General features: G+C 42.5%; 2 protein-coding genes and 1 pseudogene across 5 annotated transcripts in view; 1 reads left to right on the forward strand and 2 right to left on the reverse strand.

Annotated features, from left to right (window-relative positions):
- The window catches only part of LOC110988401 (uncharacterized), a 35,902-nt gene extending 23,948 nt beyond the window's left edge, over positions 1–11,954 (forward strand). For both annotated transcript variants that reach the window (XM_087137731.1, XM_087137730.1), the window contains 4 exons: positions 1,424–1,516; positions 2,621–2,815; positions 3,048–3,211; positions 10,477–11,954. In XM_087137731.1, the coding sequence (XP_086993857.1) occupies positions 1,424–1,516; positions 2,621–2,815; positions 3,048–3,211; positions 10,477–10,593 (569 nt within the window). In that variant the 3' untranslated portion in view covers positions 10,594–11,954. The remainder of the gene's footprint in view (positions 1–1,423; positions 1,517–2,620; positions 2,816–3,047; positions 3,212–10,476) is intronic.
- A 996-nt stretch (positions 11,955–12,950) lies between these two features.
- LOC147798844 (uncharacterized) lies at positions 12,951–16,093 on the reverse strand (annotated as a pseudogene).
- Positions 16,094–16,164: 71 nt separating this feature from the next.
- LOC110988382 (uncharacterized) overlaps positions 16,165–26,926 on the reverse strand; it is a 33,012-nt gene continuing 22,250 nt past the window's right edge. For all 3 annotated transcript variants that reach the window (XM_022251826.2, XM_022251825.2, XM_022251824.2), the window contains exons 13-14: positions 24,846–26,420; positions 16,165–24,155 (exon numbers count right to left, since the gene is read on the reverse strand). In XM_022251826.2, coding sequence (XP_022107518.2) covers positions 24,097–24,155; positions 24,846–26,420 — 1,634 coding nt within the window. In that variant the 3' untranslated portion in view covers positions 16,165–24,096. The remainder of the gene's footprint in view (positions 24,156–24,845; positions 26,421–26,926) is intronic.

Here is a 26,926-nt window from a genome sequence, read left to right on the forward strand (position 1 = left end):
TTAACTGCGCCGAGGATTTTTTTCTTTCAAATGTCGGCCCATCATTAAGACGTAGCTGTTTTCGTTGAGCGATTTGCACAGCACTTTCAAGACATACCTGGGGTCAACTTCCTGCGCACAAGTTGTTTAAAACGGAAACAGAGCCATTCTCAATACACCACCTGAACACTAGCATATATCCACTGGGGAAATGGAATTTTCTTTCGAATAATTGCCATTTATTTTACATCTATCATGGGAACATGAAAACGTTCCTTGTGAAAGGTGTGGGTATTGCTAAAAGGTTAGAGCTTTCAAAAAAGCAGAACGTCCCTAAGGGGGCTTCATACGCTACTACACTTGAGCCAAGTGTGTGACAGATATCTGGATAAGTACACTGCATATAAATCTGTTTAGATTTCAGATCTCGCTATAATCTCTTGGGTCGTCGTCTTCCTGGGTTGTCAAGTTGACGTGCACGCCACTTACAACAGCACATAAAAAAAAACAAATGACGAGATACTGCCGCTGCACTTAGTTGTCGTATGCATGATGCGCGACTCCCGTCCTATCGCTGTTCATGGTTGAAGAGATTTTATGGCAAATAGAGTGCTACGCGTGAAGCCATACATTTAGAATACAGAATCAATTGCAAAACTCCTGACACTTACGTGAAATTGCGGTGATAATAAAGAGAAGAGTAGGGCATGCAAAGTCAGCTCTTCGACTTGCCGTTTTAAACTATGTAATCCTCGAATAGGAAGTCGCAGTCCGTAACTGCTGATGAGGAAAATCAAATACACAGTCGTTATTATGCAACGTTTCTATAGCAAAATGCCACTCCGCAGGTATACTGGTAATACGTTATTTTATTACACAATACAGTGTGACAGGCTAAGTTAAAGTGAGTTGAGTTGATTTAAATTTATTTCCCTTTCAACATAAACTCGAACGCTACCAATTTGGCGAGGAAGCTGTAAATCTCTACAAATGGACAATTAGCAAGTAAAAAGGTGCCCGCAATTTGAAAAAGATCTTCAGGGACGGATCCTTAGATTCTGCTATGACATTTCAGCGTAAATTAGATCGTTGGAACTTCATTGAACTATACTAGGCCCCTATATTATGATGCTGGCACGTATTTTTACGTTGATGTTGGAGTATGACGTAATGGCCTCGTTCATTAACGGCAGTGGGTAGTCTTGATCGATTGGACCATGGGAGAACAGCGTGCCGTTGATACTGGGAGCGGTCATCAATTAATCAATTGGGGATGGACAGGACGGAATGCCTTGTATGTGTTGGATATTTTCTCTTAAGGCGCCTTTGAATGTGTAAAAATAGATATCTTGTACGTCTTTTGCGTAAGATGGGTTCATAGAGCATGATCAAAAATTGCTTCCGTGTGAATAAGGTCAATTCTCCTTAAAATTCTTGCTTGTAGTACATGGCGAAACTCCCCGAAGATTCAAAGATTTACCTACAGTATCACATGAGGGACCTGGGATCGAGGTGGCATTTCTCATCGATTGCTCAGGTAACTTTAGAAAAGTGATGATGGGCTTCAAGCTGTATGGCAATGTGCGGTGTGCAGTGTGATGCGAAATGCGTATTTCCATTTTCCAGTCATTTTTCTCATACTGCGCCTACTCAAACCAAAGGCGCATAATAGCGTTAAAAATGTGTTTTGCATGATAAATTTAGCAACGTGGAGTAGATATTTTACGGTAAAGTCAATCTATTCGTTCAAAAGGTCAAACTTTCACATCACACGGGAAAACAATGCAACGAGCGGTGAAACAGCTCAGTCAAAAAAAAGTGCACAGATGCTAAACCAATTTTACAATAGATGTGCCAAAAAGGCCTTAAACTGCCATTGAAATGGATTGGGTTTGATGTACTGACACAACGTTGTACATCTACATATATATGGATCACGTAATATTTAAAAATGAAGTGTTATTGATAATGTTTATTACTGTTCGAGTTGTTTAACTTCACACAGACTTTGTGAGTTGGTAGTTTTCCCCAGGTTAGCTTGCACTCAATGTTTCACTGTAGTCTTCTTTGAAACATTTTACCGGCCGATTTATTCAATACTTCAGTTCTGTAACATCTTCACTATAACGCTACAGTTTGTGAAAATGTAGAATATATTGTCAACAAAGACCATGAGGTTCAATATGCATTACTGTATCTTTTAACATTACGGTTAATGGCTGCTATATATCACAACATATATGACCCTAGAAGGAACCAGTTCGCTATTCAAATGGACCATATTCCACCAACTTGATAATTTTAATGCACAAAAAAATCCATTGAGAACATTCTAATGAATCATGTGCATCACACAAAGACCGGTAACATTCCTTTTCTTGAATGGCTGACATAAAAAGAAGAATTAGGGGATCCGTAAACTTTTTCACCGTTTGGACTGACTTTGACAGTATACATGTAGCGTTTTGGATTTGCATGCACAAAAATTGATTCCCGACCTTAATAACATCACATCTATAAGACAAGTGTAGGCCTATGCATTGCCTTCATTATTACTCCAGCGGTGATTCTGGCATAACTTGAATAAATTTTCTGTCGGAAACTGGAAATCGCTTATTATGTCCCCAACTCGCAAGCACAGGCAGCATGCGGGTCGATGCAGAAAGGCAACGGGGTATACTGCGGGACTACCTGACATCTTTAGACTACCAAGCGGGTGGGGGCATGCGGGTGTCCTTCGTCACTTTTGGTAGCGGGGCCAGTGTGCGACTCAACCTGTTCGATGCCGATTCCGTACCGCGGGTGCTGCGGAGCCTAGACGATGTTCGCTATGAAGGTATACGATGAGGAAATAAACAAAATATGGTGCATTTCATGCAGTTAGAGATTTTCATAGTAGTGACTAATTGTGACCTTAACCTTAGACATGTCTCCGATAAAAACTAGACGGTATCTAAATAGCTCAAGTAAAAATGTTATTCTGGTGCAAACATACACACTTTGCAACTGGAACAGCCAAATACTGGAAAAAAGAACTTACTCATTGACCTTTTCTTTTGTTATGTAAGGTGGACCAACAAACATGAAGAAGGCATTCCAGTTTGCACGACGTCTAGTGTTGGTGCATTCACGCAAGAAGGCCCGCAAGGTCATCTTCGTGCTCACAGACGGGTTGTTCACAGGCAAGTCACCCGCCCAACTCGCCACAGCACTCCGCAAAGAAGGAGTCGAGGTAATTATGGGCTCTGATTTTCAGTACTCTTATACAGACCGATAACGTCATTTCTATAATGAACAGCGATCACTTTGGCGCACTGCTTGACACGCATATGGGAAATGCAGTGCACGGAAAATGGATTGGGGGCAACTGCAGCAAACGGTTGCGTGTCTACGTCTAAAGGCAGATTCGATCAATAGGTATTTTATGCCGATCGAAAATAACTGCTGAGTAAAAGTGCCCTCTGTCGTTCACGCAAAGAGCTATACCCTACACTACGCACTTCCACAGACAGGGGAAAAAAGACTGAGAGCAAAACAAAATCTGAACCGATTATGCTGCCCCACGTCTATGCTATGAAAAACAGAATTTAGATGGCTATCCCGTGTTTGAGGTCAAAATGGCTGCTTTAAATAGCAACCCCAACAGCGGTGAAAAAATGGAGAATACAGTTTGATATACTCACGTGGTATCTAAGTAATAAGTTATATATGTAAGTGGCACTGTGACTTCTGAATAAATAGTAATAATGCGATAAAAATATGGACCAATTCTGCTGGGTTTTTCCAAAACTTTCCACGTTTGTACCGGTACCATTGGTGGCGCTACGCAGAAATGCTTTTTGATTACGCACGACCGTGGAAACAGAAATTACGTCGTGACCTCGCCGGTCTGGGTTCACGGAAATGTTTTAGTTTAGAGGGATCCCAATACGACGCTTTTAGCGTCGATCTGCACACTTCCGCGTTTGAAAATGAGGCTGTATGTGTCAGCTTCAACTCTTAATACGATCAGACAATTGAAAGTAAGGAGTCAAGACACAAATACATAAAGATATGTTAAATTCAGACTTTTCAGGCTAGACTTTTTTGTGGAAGAGTCTTTCAGGATGACTTGACACGTAAAATCAAAAGAAAAAAATAACGGCATTTTACTGCGAACTAACGTACCTGCGATGGTCGTGTATTTGCGTGTCCAGTGGTTAAAACTGAAGTGGCGCCACGCTTACGAACCGGATACTTCATGCACTGTGTCGACCAAGTTCAACACAGAGAACCTCGGTTTCGATGCGGTTACGCGCAAACGGCGCTAATGTGAAATCCATTCAACTATAATATAGGCCTGCACGCCTGAGCTGCCGGCCTAGCTTGACACATTTTCCGGAATAAATAACATCATAAAAAAAACATTGAAAACACCTGTCCTTCACTCTGAACTTACCAGGTCATATTTTATGATCTTGGTCTCCTTCACCGCCTCGTTCACCTGCGGTGGCCCCATCGTCAGCCCAGGGGGCCGGGCACGATGGGTTCAAAGCAGTGAGGCTCTGCGCCTCGTACTTGGGACAGTGTATAACCATGGAGCTATTAAACACAAGGAGTCAGCACATGCAGAGATCAAAAGGGTCAATAATGGCCACCGCAAGCACTGCACGTGCTGCAAGGACAAAACAAATTCCGCACCGCTTGTGTGCTACAAGGAATGCTCGGGTTTGCATTTGCAAATGATCGTGGGTACCGCGCATGCGTGTCCGTAACCCTTCCGCATGTTCAACATGGCCGCCTTGAGACGGAAACCATTGTCATTGGAGACTTAAATTTCGATAATTTCAGTGATTGTTCGGATATTCCAATGACAATGAAAGTATAGTAACGTCTTTACATCCCCCAAAAGTCTCTCTTAACAATAAACAGTATTACTAACTAATAGAGATTCTCAAAAAAATACACTGAAGAAAAAAACTGATAGAATGTAGCTGGTCCACAGGAAAATAAAAACAAAGAAAATAAAATGTATGGGAAGATTCGTTGTCCTTTCTGTCATTGTCCGCAACTGTATCAGCATGAAACCTCACCATGTTGTCAAATGCATCCCTGCGGCATGTTTCCACCATCTTTTAACAATAGGTACCACTAGGATGGCGACTCATGGTATAAATATCGCAGTTAATATTTTGGGTATTTGTTCTCTACCGCCAGAAAAGCAAAATGTCATAACTGACTTTAAAAACGTCCGACTTTTGATTTGGAACGTTCGAGCGCATCTGCGGAGATCAATCGCTGACTCCCGAGGACTACTGTGGGTTACCAGCTACCTGTCGGTTTCGATCACTGTGTACAAAGAATGTCTAGGTTCAACACTGGGGCTGGTAACCGCGCTTTTTCTATGGAGCCGACAGGAGCAGTTAATTGGATTACGGTCCGTAGGGACTTCGTTCTAACTCCTTGTGTTTGACAGTTCCAACTGTAACTACACACGCGTTACTGTACAACATGCACGTGTAATTATGTGCATTAATTGACGTGACCGCGCCGGCTCAGTGCGTACATGCGACAGCCCGAGAACCGTTTCCACAATACTACGACGACAAAATCCTGGAAAAGCCGTATTCATGAGATGTAAATGTGGCAATGAGGACACGCTCCTTTCACGAAAGCTAGCCAGGGCGCTCTGTAGAAACAGGTCTCAAAAGCGAGTTTTTTAAACCAAAAATATTGCTGAATCCGGGTTTATGTTGCATAGATGTACATAATGGGATCCAACTAACCATACTACAGCCAGATTTCTTATTTTCTTCCACGGTTGGGGTTGCTCTTTAAACAAAACCCAAAATACATCACGCACAAAATGACAGCGACTGTTCTATACAACTGCGTCAACACAGTTTCCAGTCACACAGCTGGATTGTTGCCCTTATTTGAAGAGGTCATTTTACACCCGCCCCTTTTTCGTAGCGTGAAGTCAGTGGCGATAAAAGCCTGATCCCGTTGAAAAGGTGAATTGTAAAAGCGTTTTATTTGATTTCGCAATTTGCTCAAAAGCTTTCGCTTTACTATAGCTACGCAATATAAATGGGCGCCCAGCGTCTGAAGAGTCAATTTATCCGTCAATGTTCCTTTATATCCGAGCTAATGTCACCACGGGATGTGTCCCTGGGTATCAAGTTCTAGTGCGATGCCTTGGGAGGTAGGTTCGAGGAAAACCGCGTCAAGCATGGGGAAAATAAGTGGTTTGGTTCTGTAGATCCGTTGGATCGGGTGACAACTGCGACAACCTTAATTGATGCACATCGTATAAAACAATGAGTGTTTACGAGATAGTTATTTTGTGAGTTGACAGATTGAATGTACTATTCTCCGAGGCCAAGCTGAGTGCAAAGGAACATTCGATTTCAGACTGTTACACTTCCATTGCACAAAATGTAGATAATTCATTGCTCATATCTGAATAAGTCCCCTTTCTATACAAGTCGCCCTGTTATTTTTTTCGTCCCCCCCCCAAAAAAAAGTTCCAAGTCGAGTCTGAGTTTCACCACTTGACGGCAGATGACACTTCTGCGGTTAACGCATTAATGCGTCGTACTTGCTTGTTGGATCGAAGTACGGAAGATGATCCTTGCTCGCGGACGCTGCTACTGAGTGGCCTTACCCAAGCCAACAATAAAACGGACATGCCTTTCTGGAATACTTACAAACGAAAAAAGGTTACAACTAGCAACTCCCTTGTATCCAAGCAATTAGAAAACAACGACAGCTTCTAAGTCTGTTGGCAACAGAATATAGGGATTTTTTGCTTTTCATTGAAAAAGCCGTCGTCGTGATTGCATATCTGCACAGTTTCATCCCGCTGGGACATATACTTTTGGAGATTTAAGGCTTCAAAGAATACACCTTTAATGTCATTTGACTTGTCTACTGATGACGTCTACATCTTATGGGGTCAATTTTCGTCTATCACACATCCCCTTCCAGATATCTGCTAACTTTCAACACGCTAGGCCATGTCCTTTTGTAGATACAGGGCCTTAAAGGATGCACCTTTAATGTCACGTGACTTGTCTCTAGATGACGTCATCATCAGGCAGAATCAATATACCTCTGAAGCACTCCTTTTTCAAGAAATCTCTGCAAGATTTGAAGCCGATCGGACATGTACTTCAGGAGATATAGGGCCTTGAAATGTGCACCTTTGATGTCACGTGACTTATCTCCTGATAACGTCATCATCACGAGGTCAAAACTCTTCTAAAGCACTCTCTTTTCAAGATATCTGCAAGATTGGAACCCGATCAGACATGTACTTCAGGAGATATGGGGTCTTAAAGAGTGCACCTTTAATGTTACGTCATTTGTCTCCTGATGACGTTATCAACACATAAGTTCAATATAACTCTAAAGCACTCGCTGTTCAAGATATCTGCAAGATTGGAACCCGATCAGACATGCACTTCAGGAGATACAGGGCCTTGAAGTGTGCACCTTTAATGCCACGTGACTTGTATCCTGATGACGTCATTGTCACATCACATCAAAATTCCTCTAAAGCACCCTCTTTTCAAGATATCTGCAACATTTGAACCAAATTGGATATACACTTTTGGAGATATTGTACTTTAAATGGTGCGCCTTTAATGTCACGTGACTCTCTGCTGATGGCATTGCCATCACGTCAGGTCAATTTCTGTTTCTAAACTTTCCCTTCCTAACTACCTGCAAGGTTTTAACCCAATAAGACATGTACAATACAATACATAATAAAAAAAAGCATTATACTTACCGCGAAAAAGGCACAAATTAGATTTTTAAACATTGGTCCGTTATGGCGTTCCGTACAATGCGATCGGCTCTCCGTAGCCCGTGGTCGGCATTTTGCCAAGTCCCGAGTATATGCCCTATGCATTCCGCGCCGTCTATGTTGCAGGCAGATATTGGGCGTCCACACACACATAGTAGCATATGCACGACATGCGAAATGGGATTTCCGAGTTGGCAATTTATATTTCAAGGGGGTTTTTGACGGCGACGCTTCATGTGTGTGAAAAAGTACACCAGTTATGCACTTCATGCAGCTGACTCCAATGTTTTAGCTGTCATCTCATGCACAATTCACGCTTATATCTCTTACAATTGATTTTTACCGAATTTTGAAGAATAAAAGAAGTTTTCATTTAAACTTCCGGTCTGATGACGTCATCAGCCCCATACTTCACACACGTGTTGACATGGTTAAGATGATTATCTACATCAATTTTCAAGCGATTCGAACAACTGCGCCACAGACATCTATTAAAAATTCATTTTTAGGAATTTTTAACCTGTCGCTAGAGGGCGCTCAATAATTAGGTGATGTCATCAGTAGATGATTTTAAAGAATAAAATACCCCGACAGATTAACACCGTTGAAAACAACCTGAAACCTATTACCATTTTTAAACAATGGACCACTTCCGGTTTTGACCGGAAGGAAGGGTCACGTGATTTGACCCACACGAGATGAATTCAAGACCACATTTTATCCTGCCACTTGCTGCAAACAGAATGTTGTGGGAGGCCACGATTGATTTTATATGGATTTTTATAAATTTAAGGGAGTATTTAAATATTCAATATTTAATAATAAATCACTTGATGACGTCATCATGACGCAAATATTTCAGTATTTTCTGTGTTTTATGGTCAGTGCATGCTGTAACTTTGACGACGATCAACGATTACTAAAGTACCGAAATAGTGCCTCGAAAACGTGAACAAAGTGAAGGGGCTGAAAGGAATATTTAAAAATCAATAATAAATCACTTGATGACGTACTACAGTGCCGCGGAGAAAAACTGCGTATAAAGGCACGGGCACAAGAAAAAGAAGAAATAGTAAAAAAAAGAATCTTGACAGAAAGAAAACCTTTTTCGCAAACTACCAAAAAGCAAAAAAAAAAGAAGATGATAATAATAATTATTGCAACTAGTGACGCCTATATACGCTGTGGACCTCTCACATGTGAACCTGCCATAGCTTTAACTAGGGCAGTTGAAAAACGGGGGAAAAAGAATGAAAATACTGATATAACTCAAGAGCTCTTAGTGCCTCGTTACATATTTCATGGGCACTATAAATAAATTGCAATGTTGAAGAATTTCAGGGGGACAAAATAGCCCCAGCAGCTTTTCGGGTAAGACAATTCGATGTGAACTGGCTATCATAATGCATCAAGTATTAGGATGTCTGTGATGTGAAGAGCCACGACGGCTTATCGCCCGCGCACATTGCGTGGTTCAGTATTCGTGTTTGGTTTTGTTTGTTTGTTTGTTTGTTTGTTGGGGGTGTTGGGGTTGTTTGTTTGTTTGTTTGTTTGTTTGTTTGTTTGTTGGGGTGTTTGTTTGTTTGTTTGTTTGTTTGTTTGTTTGTTTGTTTGTTTGTTTGTTTGTTTGTTTGTTTGTTTGTTTGTTGGGGTGTTGGGGGTGTTTGTTTGTTTGTTTGTTTGTTTGTTTGTTTGTTGGTAGGTTGGTTTCTTGGGTTTTTTGGGGGGGAGGGGGTTGTTTTTCCTTGTGGGCTACTCTGTCTACCGCGCGGGCATTTCAGCGATCACAATCCTGAATGAACCGATCAAGGCAATGACACGTGATCAACGACCCACCGATCAGAAAGCGGGAATTATCCAGGCTTAAGGGAGAATTGCTTCCGTAATACTGCGTTGATCTGGATCCCCGTTTTTGCATTATTCACTGCATGTAGGCTCCTTCAATTGACTATTGATGTAGGATCACAATGCCAATGTTATATTTCCCATTAAACCTACCAAACGGGGCCGTGAGTCGCCCAGTTTATCGACACAACAGTCAGTTGATTCAATCTAACTCGGTAGACGCTAGTTGATTGGCCGTAACCCAGTATGCAGGTTCAGTTGGCCTTCAGGAATTTGTTCCATGATGATTGTACACCGAGCCTAAACGTATGTGCCACCGTCTACTGCTTTAAATGAATTGAAGTATCTCACCCGAATCGATTCAGGTAAATCTACGAGAATCAGGTTAGCCACTATCGTGGGGCTGGCAAATCAAACGCCGCAAACGACCTGTCACGTGATATATAGGTAGATGTTGAAGGTCACTCACTGGAAGAAGTATACACGTACATATACTCTTATTTTCTATGGTGTACCCGCAGACCTTCTCTTAGTCTAGCCTCGTCTACCGTGAAAAGTTTCAAATCTAAACTTTCTCTTCTTCCGTCACAGAAAGTAGTTGTTGCTTATCAATAGACGTAACAGCTTTTGTCAAGCGATGGTTAGCATACTATGATTAGTCATTAGTACAAAAATTAAAGAATGACAGGGTTATAACATCTCCCGCATCTATTGAATCAGTAGTAAATACTACTATAAAAAAGATGACAGCACCCATGTAGACTGAAGACAGTCTATACAGGAACGCTTTTAGTATTGAAGACCTACATTGTGAAAATTAAACAAAGATGTGAATTTTTGTCGTCTTTATCTCGCCATAGATATACGCTTTGAGCTTCAACGAACACTACATAGCAGACACCATGCAGGAACTTGTCGACGATCCCTTGCATGTAAAGGTTGTAACTTCAGCAAGTGACATCCCAGCTCCATATTAAGGGTGGCCGGCGGTAGTCGACTATTCCATACGCCCCTAGTCGCTTTGACAGTTCAGCCAAACTTTTTGAGTTGATCTGGACAATAAATACTTGCTATCATCATCGTATATTATAAAAAAATTACATCGTTTTAATTAATTTTGAACAACGGTTGCAGTAATTTAAACGTATCTCGAATAGTTACCAAAGAGGCGAGAATTTTTTTTTTTTTTTACAGTAGAATCATAAGGAAGAACCCGTGGTGAGTGATTCAATCTGTAGACGACTACGATCCACTGTAACACAATTCATATAGCAAAGAGAGTTTTCAGGGATTGCAGTGTCTGACATGATATCGGACACTAATTTTATTTCTTCATGTCGCGACAAGAGATCAATGTTCTATTTTTCAGTTGTGGGGCTAACCACGTTTAATAGCTGCATATAAAAAATACCAAACGGGCAGTTTGCACAAATTATATACACACTAACATAACACATGTAGTTGAACACGCTATAGCTTGCATGAAATAAATCTATGCAGTTTACTTCGATCTATTTTTTTTTCTATTCGGACAGGGCACTCTCACTACTAAAATAATATGATTTGAAGGCAGAGAATCGTTAACTTTGCTGTGAAGGGAAACAAAATCTCCCTCGGCATTCTCCGATGACAGTGACACCCGTCCTTGCAAACGGATTTCTCCTGTTAAGTTTGTTACAGCTTATCAGTACGGTATTTGTCTTCCCTTGTCGCTTAGAATTTGTCAGCTATTAAAACGGAAATCATCGGCAAATAAAACTTCATTTGAAGCATAAGATTTTTTGCCTGATCGCGTGCTTGACACGTGACGGCCGTATTTAATGACTTTGGCCTTTGATGGGAGACGAGGCAACGCATGAAACCTCAAGAGTAGCCGAGTAGATTTATCAGCATTTGCAGAGTGCATAGTTAAGGGGTATCATCCCGTCTCGTCGTCAATACACGGTTTTCCCTCTAAGCCGCGTCTGGCTCAATGATCCGGGGTAGTTCAAAGCGTGGCACAGTGTGATGATTATGGATAGAAAAAAAATTACAGAACTTCAACGACCACGAAGAAAACAGTGCCATAAGATTTTCCCGCAAAGACCGTCATCAATGTTGATAAAAATAACTTCATGCTGCTAGTTGAGACGAGACTTCGGCACCAAGAGATACGTGTACTTATAGCTGCCTGCGGTGTAGGGTCCACGGTGTTCTGTACACCCATGAGGGGGCAAATGGCACTTGAGGCCAAGCCGAGGGTGCCATTTGGCCCCGAAGGTGTACAAAATCCATGGACCCCGTCACAGAAGGCAAAGATTGTTTTGTTTTATCCTGGTCATAGACTACACTGAAACGGTCTTATATGTGCAGTATATGCATATTTTATTGCAAGATGAAACACTTTCACAAATTGAAACACTCAGACATGCGAAGCACACAGCGGTTCTGTGTCCCCACACAGGCAGAGGTCCGTCAGCGGACCCTTATGCCAATATACCATATTTCTTACACTGCGTAGTGCAGTACCACCGCGACTATCCATCCTCGTACCTAAGATTACATAATTACAACGCACTGGACACGACACATCAACTATGGGAAAGATCACCGTCAATATCCATCATTTTCTTGTAGCCCGGGGAACATGGCCAATGCAAACGTCGTGTAAATGATGCATGCGCGCTTGTAGTATATCACTTGATCGATTCGCGACCAATTAAAATCTACTATCTATGACTGTGGTATAACAAACATCTTTGTTACATTCACAGCTGCGCGCACGTATGCATGCGTGCCCCCTCCCCTATGAAAAGAATCCATCGAAAAGGAGACCAGAATTTAGGAAAACGTGGGTTTTCGATATCACGAACGGACGTTATCAATTGATTCCGGCTAATTAACCACCGTGTTCAAATTACTTGGTTCTTGCAAACGTTTTCCAATCAGAGAAACATTTTACGCTTTTTACTGCATAAACTTGTTCCATATTAGTATTAAACGGGAGATATAGCATTATACCCCCCCCCCAATTCTAACAAAAGGTTTTTCAGCAGTTCTATCTGATGTGATGAGTGACAGGAAAAAAGTCTATCGAATTCCGACCACCGAAAGTGTTTTTTTTTGGGGGGGTGGGGTTCATTTCCAGATGGCCAACCCGGTACTGGAAAATCACTAAAATGGTCGTTATTTTCTGTATATGCAATATATAGATTTAGTTTCAGTGTCTTCATAGGGTTTCCAGGGTCAACCAATATCGTATAGCGACGGGTAGCGGCGCAAGATGGCGACCTTCACCGTGAGTACACGTAAAACTCTGCCCAAAAGATGTAATTACCGTGGGCGCCATTTGAGCAAGCAATACGCGTGCGCAATGCACATTAACGGACAGAGTGCCGGCGCCGCAGCAGGCACGTGCCCCTGCCAAGCCTGCGCCCAAGCATTACCGTAAACTACTGAGGCGTATTGCTTGCTCTAATGGCGCCCACGGTAATTACATCTTTTGGGCAGAGTTACCCATCTTGCGCCTTCGGCGCTGTATGATCTTTGGTCATCATCGGTACAAGTTGATCTTGATCAAGTCTCCAACCCCAGTCCAAAGGATTCATGGCACTCTCTGTTCCCATCCATGCCATGGTCTGATAATACACTCGGAATCAGTGGTATTTTGTTGAGAATTCTGTTGGGGGGAGACGTTCAGGTGTAAGAAATGACTTGGCACCAACACCTTTCCTCATGCGTATGCTGTACCGTAGGGTTGCTAGAGGATATGTGCATGTTCCACCAAAGATTACAGCCACTGCTTTGCTGCCAAGAGCTTCTATGTCAGTGCAACTCTTTTGAAATTAATGTATTGGCACCGAACTGAAGAACCGGGTCGCTTTTGACCAGCTTTTGGAACTCCAGTTTCTTTCCGACCCCAAAAATTCGAGATCTTGAATCACAACCTGTGAACGCAATAACAGTTGTGTGCATAATTCACTGCAAAGACTCCGTTTCATGCAGACAAGTGACAGCCTTTCGACTGATTGTCCGATCTGAAGTAGAGCGGCTTCCCATCTTTTGTTGAGTAGTGCAGAAGACGAATCAGCAAGTCAGTGTCCTCCCCAATCAGGGTGGTGGAATGTGCCTTAGCAATGTCAACATTAGCATCACCTTCTGCCTGAGTAACTGCACAGCCTGCTCTCTTGAGTTCATCGCGTATCACACCAATTAGCCGCTTCCTGTTGGTGCCCCTAGACAGGAGCTCTTCCCTTTTCCCTTCAAATACCCTTTCAGAAGTGAAGTTGACAACTGGATGGACATATGTTAAGCCCTCGTCTCTAGTGTGTGTTATCCTTGATCGAAGAGCCTGCCGAATACCCATCGCACACAACAGTTGCTGTCCCATAATGCTTTCATGCAAAGTTGACATAAGCCTTCGCTATATCACCGTAGGTATGTCCTCTTTCCCACTTAGCTTATGCAGTAAGGAGCCACCATCAAGCACATATCTTTCAGTCTGCGGAATGGGGTCTGATGTCACTTCACTCAGTGAAGCTTTCTCACAGTGGCCGTTGAGGGTGTATGCTAGTTGAGGTTTGCCAGCCCTTCTCATAATGGAAATGTCCTAGGGAGGGGGGTATGTGCTAAGCTCATACTTCATCACCTCCTCGAGGGACAGATCTTCGGTTCTGGACACAACAAGGAATCTCTGGAAGAGCAAACTAGGATTAATAGTTCTGTCAGGAGCTATCTTCACAACGGAAGAATATCCAAGAGTCTTGACAAGAGCCTTGCCCGACTCTTAAAGGAAAGAGAAAATAACGACTGATTCTTCATTTTTTCAGTAATTATTCTTCCAACAAAGTCGTGTTTGTGCGCATCAACATCTTCCTTGGCCACTATACCAATAACAATTTTTCTCAACGTGGGGTCTGAGGAGAACGGCGAACACTAATTTAGCTTTGTGCTTATTTTCGAAAGGTCGAATCAGTTGAATCTTTGCACTGTTTACTTGTGGTATAGGAAAGATTACTGAACTCTTGCATTGCAACGTTAACCTTGGACATTATTGGGGTAAACAAGCCCCCTCTGCTCTTGACTGATCTCATTTGTGTTTGTTCAATAACTAGATCACAACTAAGGCGTGCTCAAAACTGGTTTGTTCTCCGAATAACATAGAAACCATCTTGAATCTTTCTGTGGACATCTGGATGCTTGCTCTCTAGTTGGTTCATTTCTTGGACGCAGAGGTATACCGACCTGAGATAGTTGTAATGTCCAGCTGCGGCAATGGCAAGGGATCAACAACAGCACGCAAGTGATCATCCCAAGAACCAGTGCGATCTGCCTTGATTAGCGCCCGTGCAGTTTGAAGCATCCGCTGATACCCCAGCAATAACTGACTTGTTTTAGATTGTTCACTGAGCCCTACTTTCTTTTTCTTGAGTTCCTCACTGATGCTAGTAGCTTCAAGAGATTCAACAAGAGTACCAAGAGTGATGTTACCCTTCAGCAAGGACGACTACATTTCTTTCAGTCTCCTCCAACAAAGAAAAGAACTCATGATCACATCAGTAACAGATTTTACAATCATTTTATGGAGACACGTGTCCACCAGCGCAGCAGAGGCCCGCGGAATAGCCTTTGAACCTATTTGCCAGTCATCATGTGCACCACCGCATTTTACAACTTCTGGAAAACTTCTAAGCCCTGTGCCCTCCATCAAAGCACCTACAGCTCGATGCAGATTCATGAACAAGTAGAATACCAAGCCTTACCGCCATTTCCTTCAAGTGGGTATTCTGTGATGCAGCATAGATGATTTCCATGGCCCTCCAAAATAGCAGTTGGTCAAACGCTACTACTGGGTGGACGTGGTGTCTGCTGGTCAGGTTGTTGATGAAATCCAATGTGGACAAAATGGAGGTTTTATCACCAGAACGCATGTCGATCATAGGCAAATAAATGATGGACCTTCCTGGGTGTGCGTGTCCCTGATGAAGCATATGCATCATACCCTAGAGCTCCTACGACACATCCACTCTCATGTCGCAATCAGTAAGATGAGGAAGTTCTTGGAACCTGATGCACTTATCTTCAGCAAGGGATTTGAAGACAAATAACAGAAAAAAGGACTATGTTTCATTGTCCACACCGACATTGTCAGGTCCAAGGGATCCAATGATACAAATATCAATGCAATAAAACTCACCCGGGCAAATAATGCATTTGGTTGTGCGCCTGCCATAAATGGGTTGTATGGATACCGTGACTTTGAGGCGCCCTAGAAACCTGATTTCAGTGGTTCAGCATGTATTTTCAGTATCGAATATATTAAGATTAAAGGGCAAAGTTACCTCTTAACGGCAGCATCTGGGATTTTTTTTCTAAAATGGCGATCACCATAAAAGAGTTTCTGTATATTGATTGTTGCTTCAAAAATTCCAGTGACTAAAAAACAAGGTGTCTGAAATTTTTCACTATGTACAATTCCGATAATAACCACTCATCTGTGTCAAATGGGCCCTTAATGTCCACACATACCACACAGAAAGAACGACCCCATATTTAATCGCACCGCATCGTTTATTTTTCAAGCTTTTTGGACTTTTTTTAATTGTCAATCTTTAACGTAGGCTATGTACACGTACCTCACAGGAAAAATTACAACCTCCCGCTTTTGCTACAAATATAACTTTATGACGTCACGACCGGGGCGATCACCTGGACCCCCTACCAAAAGCGCCCTCAGTCATCTTTAAGTGAAAAATATCCTTACGTTGATGTACAAATATTTAAACACAATTGTCATTTTTGAACAGTAATACTGTTAACTTATGAGACACTGAGTATTAGACTGGGCTGCGGGTTTCTACATGGGCCTTTGTACAATCGAGAAGTTTAAATTACAGGTATTTAACAATGTACAGGAAAATGGAACAACCCAATGAGGAGCGCAGCAGGCTCGTGTTCGTGTCTGACTTAGTCCAGACTGAGATCAAAATGAATCACTGTAATCGTAAAAACAGTAACGGCCAATCTCGACTTTACTGAACACAACGAATGAGCTTGTTTCTTACATAAGACATTATCTACACTATGTCGAAGTTACAGATCTCACAATTATGAAAATCTCAGCTCTAAGAATAAGGAAACTGGAGCCAAAATATCTTGACCCCATCCCAGCACACAAAACATATAGTATGTCTAGCCAGACCCAACAACTCAAAATCGCACACTTAGTATATTTGGCCTTAGTGAGGAAACAAAAGCTTCGTCACGAACAATGATTAAAATATGTTGTACATATAGCTCCAATATCTCCCCTTGCTTATGAACACCCTGGATGGGGATTGGGGCCTGATTCGAACAATAACTTTGCACCTGGAATAAATGTAGGTTTCATTTGTCCACATACTCGAAAACCACTGATGTCAATTCCAGAAATAAAACAAGTCCTGTAAAACAATGGCATTATAGTGTAAAAGGTAATACTTTCATGGAAAATGGACAATGATGCAATAAGATAATCACGTCACATTTGCATTTGAACCGCAGAGCTGGCTATAACGTTCTTAATAAATTTGAAGTGCGCCCCGGAATTACTACAACGCCCAAAAAAGTTACAGGCATCTCCTTCTTATTTAACGTTGAAGTCCAGAAGATGGACATATTCCTAATACCCGACTTTTTCCCTTAATATGCAGACTACGAATACCCCGAAGTTGATAACGCAGACGACTTTTTGAAATTGTACAATACAGCAACGAATACAGATTTATATAGCGCCTGTGAGGCACATTTTTGATTCTACATCAATTCCACTCGGGCCAGTCTCCCTCTAATATCTCTATAACATCATCGATATTACAAGAATCGTTTACACTAAAAGTTCCAGGACGTAGTTTGAACCATCGAGTACAGCCTGTAATAATGATAGCACACGCCAGCCATCACTGTGATACACAGTCACATGCCACCAACCTTACCTTGCTTTTCCTTTTACTTCAGCAATATACAGTTAATTCACGTCGCATCGCGTGTGCAATGCGCACTGCTATCGGCCAAGGCGACCTTCTTTAATACGACCGTACAAAGTAAGTCACCGTTTTCGACATCACGAACTCAGAAGTACCCGGAGGAATCACTTTGATTTCTGCTGATGCCATTCATGCCAATATACATTGTGCGTGCGTTGGATGGAAAAAATGATGTGCATGGGAAAGGTAATTAGTTTAAGCAACGAAATGTCGTCAAGAGTGAATTCCAGTGTTGTGCAAACACAGCTGCAGGCAAATACACAAAGCTCCACTGGAGAAAAAAAAATCAAGAGGTTTATCTTACAGTTGGACAATAAAGAACGTACATGTACGTGGAAGGAGCCTCTTCTTCTTAATGGTTAGGAACGGATAAGGAGCAACTGCAAAAGGTTGGCAAGACTAAATGATTGGCTTACAACCCTTTTCTTTACCTCCTTGGTCCACCCCTTGGAGGCTGGCTGATTCTACATCTACATTCATTGTACTCAAGTTGAAATCAAACAAAATTCATCGGTCCACAATTCTCACTCAACGTCAGATCAATTACTTATACGTTGTATTATGAAGTGTGCGCAGCTGACACCCCTGGCTTTTCTTCATCCAGACACATCTCAATAATCGCGGTGCTGGCTCCACTGACTGAAAACCCACCAGCAACCCGACGTAAGTGTATGCATGAAACCTTCTCCGTGACAGAAGCCATTAGCCTACGATAAGCACACTTTGAAGTGAGGGGAATAAAGATGCTACACACTACGTTCTACAACACTAAACTCTACTGAACAATACCAACAGAAATACGTGATTCAGGAAGGCACTACGTATGTATTTACTACATGTATATAGACGCCAGCTATCCTCCAAAAGAGTTACATATTTTTACCAGCGAATCATTTCATTTGCACAGTGTACCTTCAATAGTCGAGTCCATGTAAATCAGAATAAAACCTTTGTGCATTGGGAAAGTGATTTCTCTTTTGACACACTATTTCAACAAATTCTCACAAACAGAATACATGCAGGTTCGATACAACAGATGAGTGTAGGTGTGTGTGTGTGTAAACGGCAGTAGGGGTCAACTCAATTTCAGCTTCGAGTAACTCGAATCAGTCACGCATGAGACAATGGTTTACATTTGACTTTAAAAAATCTATTTGAAAACATTGCACACAATAATTAACCCTATTCTGTTTTTTAAAAAGCATTTACAGTGTTGAAATAATATATACATGAACATACACATGTACAAAAGGCATGATGCATGCAACTAATAGTGGGAAAGAAGCTATCGTAATTTCGATTTAAACATGTTTACACTAAGTTTGAAGAAGCACACACTTATGGCCTCCAAAGCCTCGCTTCCACACTGAGGTCAGGTGACACAGTCAGCTCCAAACATTTTATTGCAACTGATGTAAGCACGGACGAAGATGATGTTTTAACTTAGCCTACTGTCTGCGTCAAGTCGTAAGACGTGGTCCATGTACACAGGCCTACCCCTCACAGACGGACATGCATGTAAATATGTGGGAGCGTGAGTTTGTTTCTGCATGCAATTGGGGACCCTGAACAATAGAGGACAATAAGGTCGCCGATTGACAGAGGGCCCCCGATGGACAACTGTGTACAAAACATATGAGTGGTCTTCTAAAAAAGTTAGAGTACAAACAAAAGAGGAACAATAAGGGGTCCCCAGTTGCAGGCAAATGCACATTTGTGTGTATGTGTCTCTCTCCCTCGCAGGAGCAGGCCCATTTTCTTCTCATGCCTAATACATACAACGCTGCATGTCTGAAGTACCAATTCACAAGTAAATGTAGGTTCACGAAAAGGCATATACATGTAAATACCTGAAAAAGGGCATTTCGTATGAAAATATTTGGAGGATTTGGAGGAGACACCTTGTTTAATTTTTGTCAGATGATGTCATCCACCGTCTTAAACGCGACGGTCTTCGTCTTTCAATCTTGCGTACTGTCGGCAATCGTTACCACAACATGGGAACGATACTTAACGCAGCAAAGATGACGCTTTATGGATTGCTTACCAAGATAAAATTGCAATAGTAAAAAGTTAAAGCGTTGTTCTATTTTTCATAGATTCACTGATAACTACTTTTGCACAAAGCATACTTTGAGAAAAGCACTTACAAGCGCTTTTGCATCTCTGATAGGAGATGGGGATAGGCTTTTGTTGGCTGATAGAATATTTGTCATTGTTTGCCCTTTGTAATGTAATTCAGCGGTAGATTTTAGGGGTGCTTTCGCATCTGTGATAGGATGCTTTTGTTGGCTGATAGAATATTTGTCATTGTTTGCCCTTTGTAATGTAATTCAGCAGTAGATTTTAAGGGTGTTAAATTGGAGAAACTTAAATCAAAATCCAACGATTAAAATACACGTGTTTAAACTTGCAATATAAAATGGCATCATGATATTTTCTAGAAAAAGATACTGTGCACAATTTTGGACTGCCATTTAAGAGACACTGGATGAATAGACGCTTAGAGCTTTGCGTTGTCCACTGTTTGTGCGCTAATTTTTCCCAGCTTCATGTACAGTGTCAAATGCGCGGGAGGGGGCTATATCGGTCCGGTGTCCAACAGAACACTATGGGCGCGACGCTGCAACTCCCTCCTCAATAATGTCGAGAATATTCTGTCTGCGTGATCGAGCACTATCTAATTAATGCCACAAACAACCTGCTCTTTCTATTCTGTTTCTGGCCTGACACTCTAACAAACGGGTCAACAGGAGTGCTACATTCACCGTACAATTAAATGACAGAAAATAATGAGGGCTAAAATTTTCAAAACATTCAATAAATGTTAAAAATGGCTACCATACTACACGTACGTACATTTGTCACTTTAAAGCAATGGGTGCTTCTCTTTGAATGTTCAGGGACGGTGATTGGCATACGACTCCAATATACACATTTTCTGTTCCAAATAAACTTCTTGGGGATAAGGTAACTGCTTACTGGTGCGATATAACTGCAATTTCAGGGATAGGTTTCTTAAGCTGTCAACAAAACCTGGATCAACAGTAAACAGAAATAACTTCCTTATAACCAGCTCAAAATACTAACATGACCTTACAGCAAATCTCTTTTGAGACAAGAAAACGCTGTACGCAGGGATATGCACAAATAATTACCCGTAGCAAACAATACAACCAGGTACCTTACGGAAATGCTCCCGTTGTATAACTACGGTAATTAAAAAAAAAAAAAAAAGGGCCTCTTTGACAGCAGCTGCCTACAGGGATACAGCGTCAACGTACATGTACATATTTAATAGCTGCAGAGAAAGAAAATTGCCTTTTTCAGGAGGAGCTATAGCAGGGAGAATAATTGAATCACCATGGAAACCACGAGGACAAGATTGGAGAGGACTGTCTGGAACACTATTTAGGAAGTCCGCTGGTCAATTTGACTATCAAATTTGAAAATGCAGTTTCATCGAGTCGTTGGAAGTCGGGTGTAATGATCATGAGGAGAGCATGTGTACGCGAGCGCCTCCAGGCAGGTACATGCACGACACAAAAGGTGACACTTTACCACAAATGTCAGGATGATTGAAAAGCATGAAGATAGAGTTACTCTAGGCATGGATATAATATGTCGCTCATGTGGGAACATAATTTCATCAACTACGTGCATTAAGGTGCATGGTACACAATACGCGATCCTTTAAATAAAACCAAACCACGTCATATGGGAGCCTTCTATAAATGTTGAGAAAGGTCAGAATACAGGCCGTCGTGTGTCTCTCTACCATGCATAACAAACAGTAGCAGCATGTGATTTCATGTGCTTCACTTGTGACCGAAGATGTGAACATGAAGGGCCAGGGGTGGGTGGTTCGGAGGGCTGAGGCTCGCACGTCGACAATGTTCGCGCACTAATCATCAGCACTTAGAGAGTGGGGTGTTTGCTTCCCTTCATAATTTCCTGCAGAAGGTGAATCAAGCCTTTCCCTCCGGATACTGCATTGAAAATGATACCCTCCCACTACTGGGAGCAAAATGGCAATACTTTCTTGAAATAATCTCTTAAGATACACGTATTAAGCAATATCACCCCAACTAATCTGGACTAATTCTTGTAACAAATGAAGTTTGTCGCAGGTGTTTCCTTTTTGTCCCCATCAAAATGTGCAGCCTCCCACTGCAGACAAAAGTGCGCACGTATGATGGGTTAGTTCTACTGCGAAGAAATATTCTCGATGACGGAACAAAAGGGAGCTGGAATTCAGCACCAACCAACTTCGAAACGGCTTTGAGGTACGCAGACTTTCAACATGTAACATGTATTTTGCACACGATAGGCCTCATTTCAAATACACCACGAAATGCCACATGATTTCTATATACAATCAGTTACCCAAAGGTTGACTGTTTGGTATCATCAATACCTGTGTTTTTCCCAACTTTGGCTAAAGAAGTTTAAAAAATCGCAAAACACCAAGACGTTGTAAGACGACGACATGTACCTGTATCCAAAACGTATCTGCCAAAACATATCTTCTCAAAAGATAAATGAAGAATTGAAAAAAAAAATAAAAATAATAAAACACTAACAACAAAACATGAATAAGACATTTTTACACAATGCAACGCAGGCAATTCATCCTGTTTTGAATGAAATTAAAAACAGCACCACGAAAAAAAACCTAATACAAAAAAACCCACGCTGGTTTCCTTTCACTCAATTTTCTGATAATGCCCAACGCCCACGAACTGCATTTCTTAAATACATGTACACTTACATGCACAGGTAGCTCACTGAAATTTTACCATTAAATGAACCTATAAGGTACACCAGCAGTTTTTTCCCCCCGACATGATACTTCATGACATGCATCGGCCAATGCCTGGCACACGCGAACTAGAAAAAGAGGAGGTGCTAGCTTCAGGCGGGGGACGACATGAACAAATTCCTTCCTCCGATTTTTCAGGGTTGAAAAGCATAAACAGACTTGTCAAGGCATTAACAAAATATGCACCAGTATGTTCAATCACAACACATACCGGTAGCACGTTGATGATGCAACATACAAGTACCGCCACACAGAGGTTTACTCACACACTCAATGAGATGAGTCAGTGCTGCCCAGTATGTGTTATTACATGCATTTCTGGGCAAACTAGTCCACAAATACTTCAAATGAGCCGCCAGGGAGATTAGTTCAAACCAATTTCTGAAAGATTTCTGAAAGCTCTTACACAAGGAGGTGTCCTGCATGTCTCCTTCAAACTACTTTACATAGGCCCCAAGTGGGAGCAACAGACGATGCACTATTACTAGCAATGGAGTCTCCTTTGGTGGGAACTGCTCTTTGCTGGTTCCCGAACAACGACGAAATGAAAGCGTTGCAGTCCCATCATTAACAACAAACTGAACATTCCCTACAAACATGGCTCTCTTCAACCGGTGAAGGGGTGCTTCTGCTCAGGGCTGATAGGGTGATGACTGAATTGCATTACTGTTCTTTCTAACAACTTTCAACAACATACATGTATACACAGTTTGCCAGAGGGACTGGCCTCCTCTTAAGGACAGAGATGCTTCAAAGACATCTCGGCATCTACCTGTATTTGTTAGATGCCCAGGTTGTAATGTTCCGAATATTTTTCTCGAACTTGCAAATTGAGGCCCATCTTCAAGATACCTACAGGATTACGTAGGAGACAAACTGAGGGTGATCTACCCATTACTCCCATTATCCTTCCAGCAACAGCAACATTTAATATTCGAAACTGAAATTTATTTTCCAACAGAACTGACGTGTCCACATCCATGGAAACTTCTGGCGATGATTAAATGCCGGGAAGAATAACTCCTCTTTCCTAAAAAAATATATTAATAACCCTCAACTGGAAGCATGAATCTCACCGTAACAATGACAAATTCTAAACCTCAACTGTACAAGTAGCTATGAAGGTAGATCTGAATCACTTTTGCATCTTGATTCCAATGCCTATGTAGTTAAGTGACTGAATCAAGGCATCTATATGTAGTTCCTGAAGCAGTTATTACAGTGGCTGCTGCAGTATCTCTTATAAAGAACGTTGAATAAAAGCCATGAAAGCCTCTTTATTCCCACACAAACCATGCTGTTTATGCGTAAATTAAGATTTGAAAATCAGACTTATCAAAGTAAATGAACAACACGCTTGACATTTTTCTTAAGGGAAAAAAGCTTATTATTCTCCCTTGAGAACACTCTCAAAAGATCATTCAGGAAAACCTATGAAAAATTCATCATCAGTGATTTCCAAATCTGCACTTTTGAATTATTTATTCAACATCTTTATGATTAATTCAGTACCTGTTACAGTAGCGCTACACAAACCTTGTTGCCAATAACATCATCAGCCAGTAGCAATGTTGCTTTTTTTTCCCAATTTTATACAGCAAAGTCTCTGTCCAACTGCAGGGGAGGGGAGGTGGGTGTAAGCCCTTAGACATGTACTAGCTGTCGCTGTTGAGGTTAGAGTCTGGCACAGGCTTGAAGTTCAGGCGGTAAAGGCCTGTCAAGGTACAGAAGACAAGGAAGACAAATGAAAACTTTTGCACTGCAAAGGGGGAAGGTGAGGACAGTTGAACAAACACAATGCACAAATGTTGGCTAGTCAAGGCTTCTCATGTTGGGACAGGCTGCAATGGTACGTAAAAACCCTAATGCAAATCTCTGTAGATGTTTTGAGAGGCCAGTCATCCGAAGGTATGGACATTGCTCTGGAACTGCTGTAGTCCAGTCTTTAACAAGCCACCAATTCTTCAGGGTGCTTTTCAAATGAACCATGGTAAAGGTTGCCACTGTAAATCCTGCTACAGGTGAGTGGCCTTTATAATTGGGCTCATGACTTGACTTGAGAGAAGACTTGTGACTGGTCTTTTCAGGGACTCCATTACAGGTCTTCTAATGGATAGCTTGATGTACATGTACCTTGGTAAAGTAGAACATGGCTTCCAATTATACATGTACCTGTACCTGCTGGCCCTACCCTAAATAAGAAGAATCTGAAGATGCTTTTACAGTACGTACTTTTCTTCTTCAGGGAATACGGAGCATTGCTGAGGTATTTCTATTCTAATGTACCAGGTAGCCCCACAAGGTACATGCGTATCTAGTACATTCAAACACGTATGATGGTGATGTTGGGGAATTCAACATGGCTTTACTATTGTCAACAGACTGACGCTAACAGTTGACTTACTGTTTTGAGTGATGGATTCCATTGACAGCTGTTGGCATTCTGCTGGTCGGTGACCTACTCCACCACAGTTGTAGCATGTTCGTTTCTTACCTCCTTGCCCAGTGTGGGATCCATGATTGTTCCTGTGCCCATAACCCATGCCGCCCATGTACATCTGCCCATGAGGCATCAGTCCAAACTGGCTATTGCCTCCATATGCCATCTCGCTGGGGACATTCTGGAAGGGCAGCATGGGTCCCGGGAACCTGGGGCTACCGGGGATGGGCGGTGGCATCACGCTGCTGGGAGGGGGCATCCCGGGCAGGTTACTGGGGAAGAAGTTGGGAATGTTCTGATAGGCAACTTGGCCAGAAGGGTAGGCGCCCTGCAACGGGAGGTGGTGGACAGGGCCATGGTGCATGCCAGAGGTCCCACACTGACCACTGCAGCCACAGGATGTACATCCCGGGTTGCCCACAGAGTAACCCCCTTGGTTGTTGCTATTGTACATCATGCTGTTGGAGATACTGTCGTAGATGTTGCTGTTGGCCAGGTTAATGGACGGGCTCTGTGCCATGCTGGTCACGTAGGTCACGGAGGTCGGTGCCTGATACTGCTCCCCGCCATGCCGCATGCCAAACGTCACGGGAGCATTATGGGGAGCGAAGCCTGCTCTTGACCCTGGGAAGTTGGGGTTGACTGGGCTGGGCAGAATTCGCGGGGTGGTGGCACCAGATGCTGTCGGGGCCGGCCCCTCATTCCGGGCAGTTAGCGGTAAGGATGAGGGTACAGAGAGACCGGGAGAAACAGTGGAAGTGGGGACAACATCGGGTACAACTATGGACGGCATCTTAAAAATGCTGGAGTCGGCGCACTCAATGGAGTACTGGATACCTGGTATACTTGGCTGCTGCTGTTGTGCTGAAGGCTGCTGCTGCTGCTGTTGCTGCTTGATGCCCACAACCTGGGGTGGAATGTTTGCCCCTATGTCCATCTGGTTGTGGGAAGGCAGCGGCGGAGGCATGTTGGGAGGCGGGACTCCCATCATGTTTAAATCACCAAGATGGGAGACCACCTGCAACTGCGGTCTTGCCAAGGTCGCGCCCGGCCCACCACCCCCACCCCCACTGCTCGTGTGAGAGCCACTGCCCACCTTGACCGAAGAAGTAGCCATCTCGACTGTTGGCACCGGCGTGAGGCGGCAGTCTGACTGCCGCTGATTGCTGTCTATGAGCCGCCTCAGGTCCACTGATCCCATGGGCAGTTGGTCCACATTGGGGGAGGGGCCCACAGCACCGTAGTTGTAATTCACGCCAACAGCTGGGTTGGAGAGAGGGGAGCCCGGTACAGCCTGGGAGTTAGCCTGGGGGCTGTTCTGGGGGTTCCCTGGAGGCAAATTTCCCTGGGGTTTCAGGAGAGTACTCATCTGGGGCTGGCCATATTGGTTAACCTGCGGGGTAGCTGCCCGAAAGCTGTTGTTATCTTGAGCTGTCAGCTGTTGCTCTGGCTTCTGCTGGTTATTAGAATCTCGGTTGACACCAGCCATAGACCGGGCATCTGGTGAAGACATCACAGACCCCTCGCTACCCTCAGATTCTGCAAGCAGAATTCAAAACAATTAAAGTTTACCCAAACTGGTTGAAAATGAACTTAAAATCCAGCCATCTACACAAGAAACCAGGATGACTACACCTCATATTGTAGACATCTCAAGTCAGACAGGGTATGGAACAAAATCAGTGTAACAAATGCCAATGGTAATATTTCTTTAATAATGAAGGGAATCTGAAGTCAAAAATCTCTAACAAATGCACCTTTAGGAAATTTCCTTTTTGTTCTTCTGTATGGGATCAACACACGTTTTAGAATATCTGATGCGAAAAAGGAAAAATCTATCAAAACACAGTTACACAATCTCTCAATAATGGAGTTGAATCTATTGTAAGTCCTTTCACGAGACCACTCACAAGTTGTAAGATAAGCAAGGAAAACTTTTGTCCCGGTTCATTTCAGATAGTTTGTGAATTGACTTGCAACTGGATGGCATGATGGACTTGCAAGAACCAGTGAAGGACTTGACAACCCTCGGCACACTTCTTTAT

This window comes from Acanthaster planci, linkage group LG06, assembly GCF_054643075.1.
Source record: "Acanthaster planci isolate LZ-2023a linkage group LG06, COTS_SCS, whole genome shotgun sequence".
NCBI classification, from domain to species: Eukaryota; Metazoa; Echinodermata; class Asteroidea; order Valvatida; family Acanthasteridae; genus Acanthaster; species Acanthaster planci.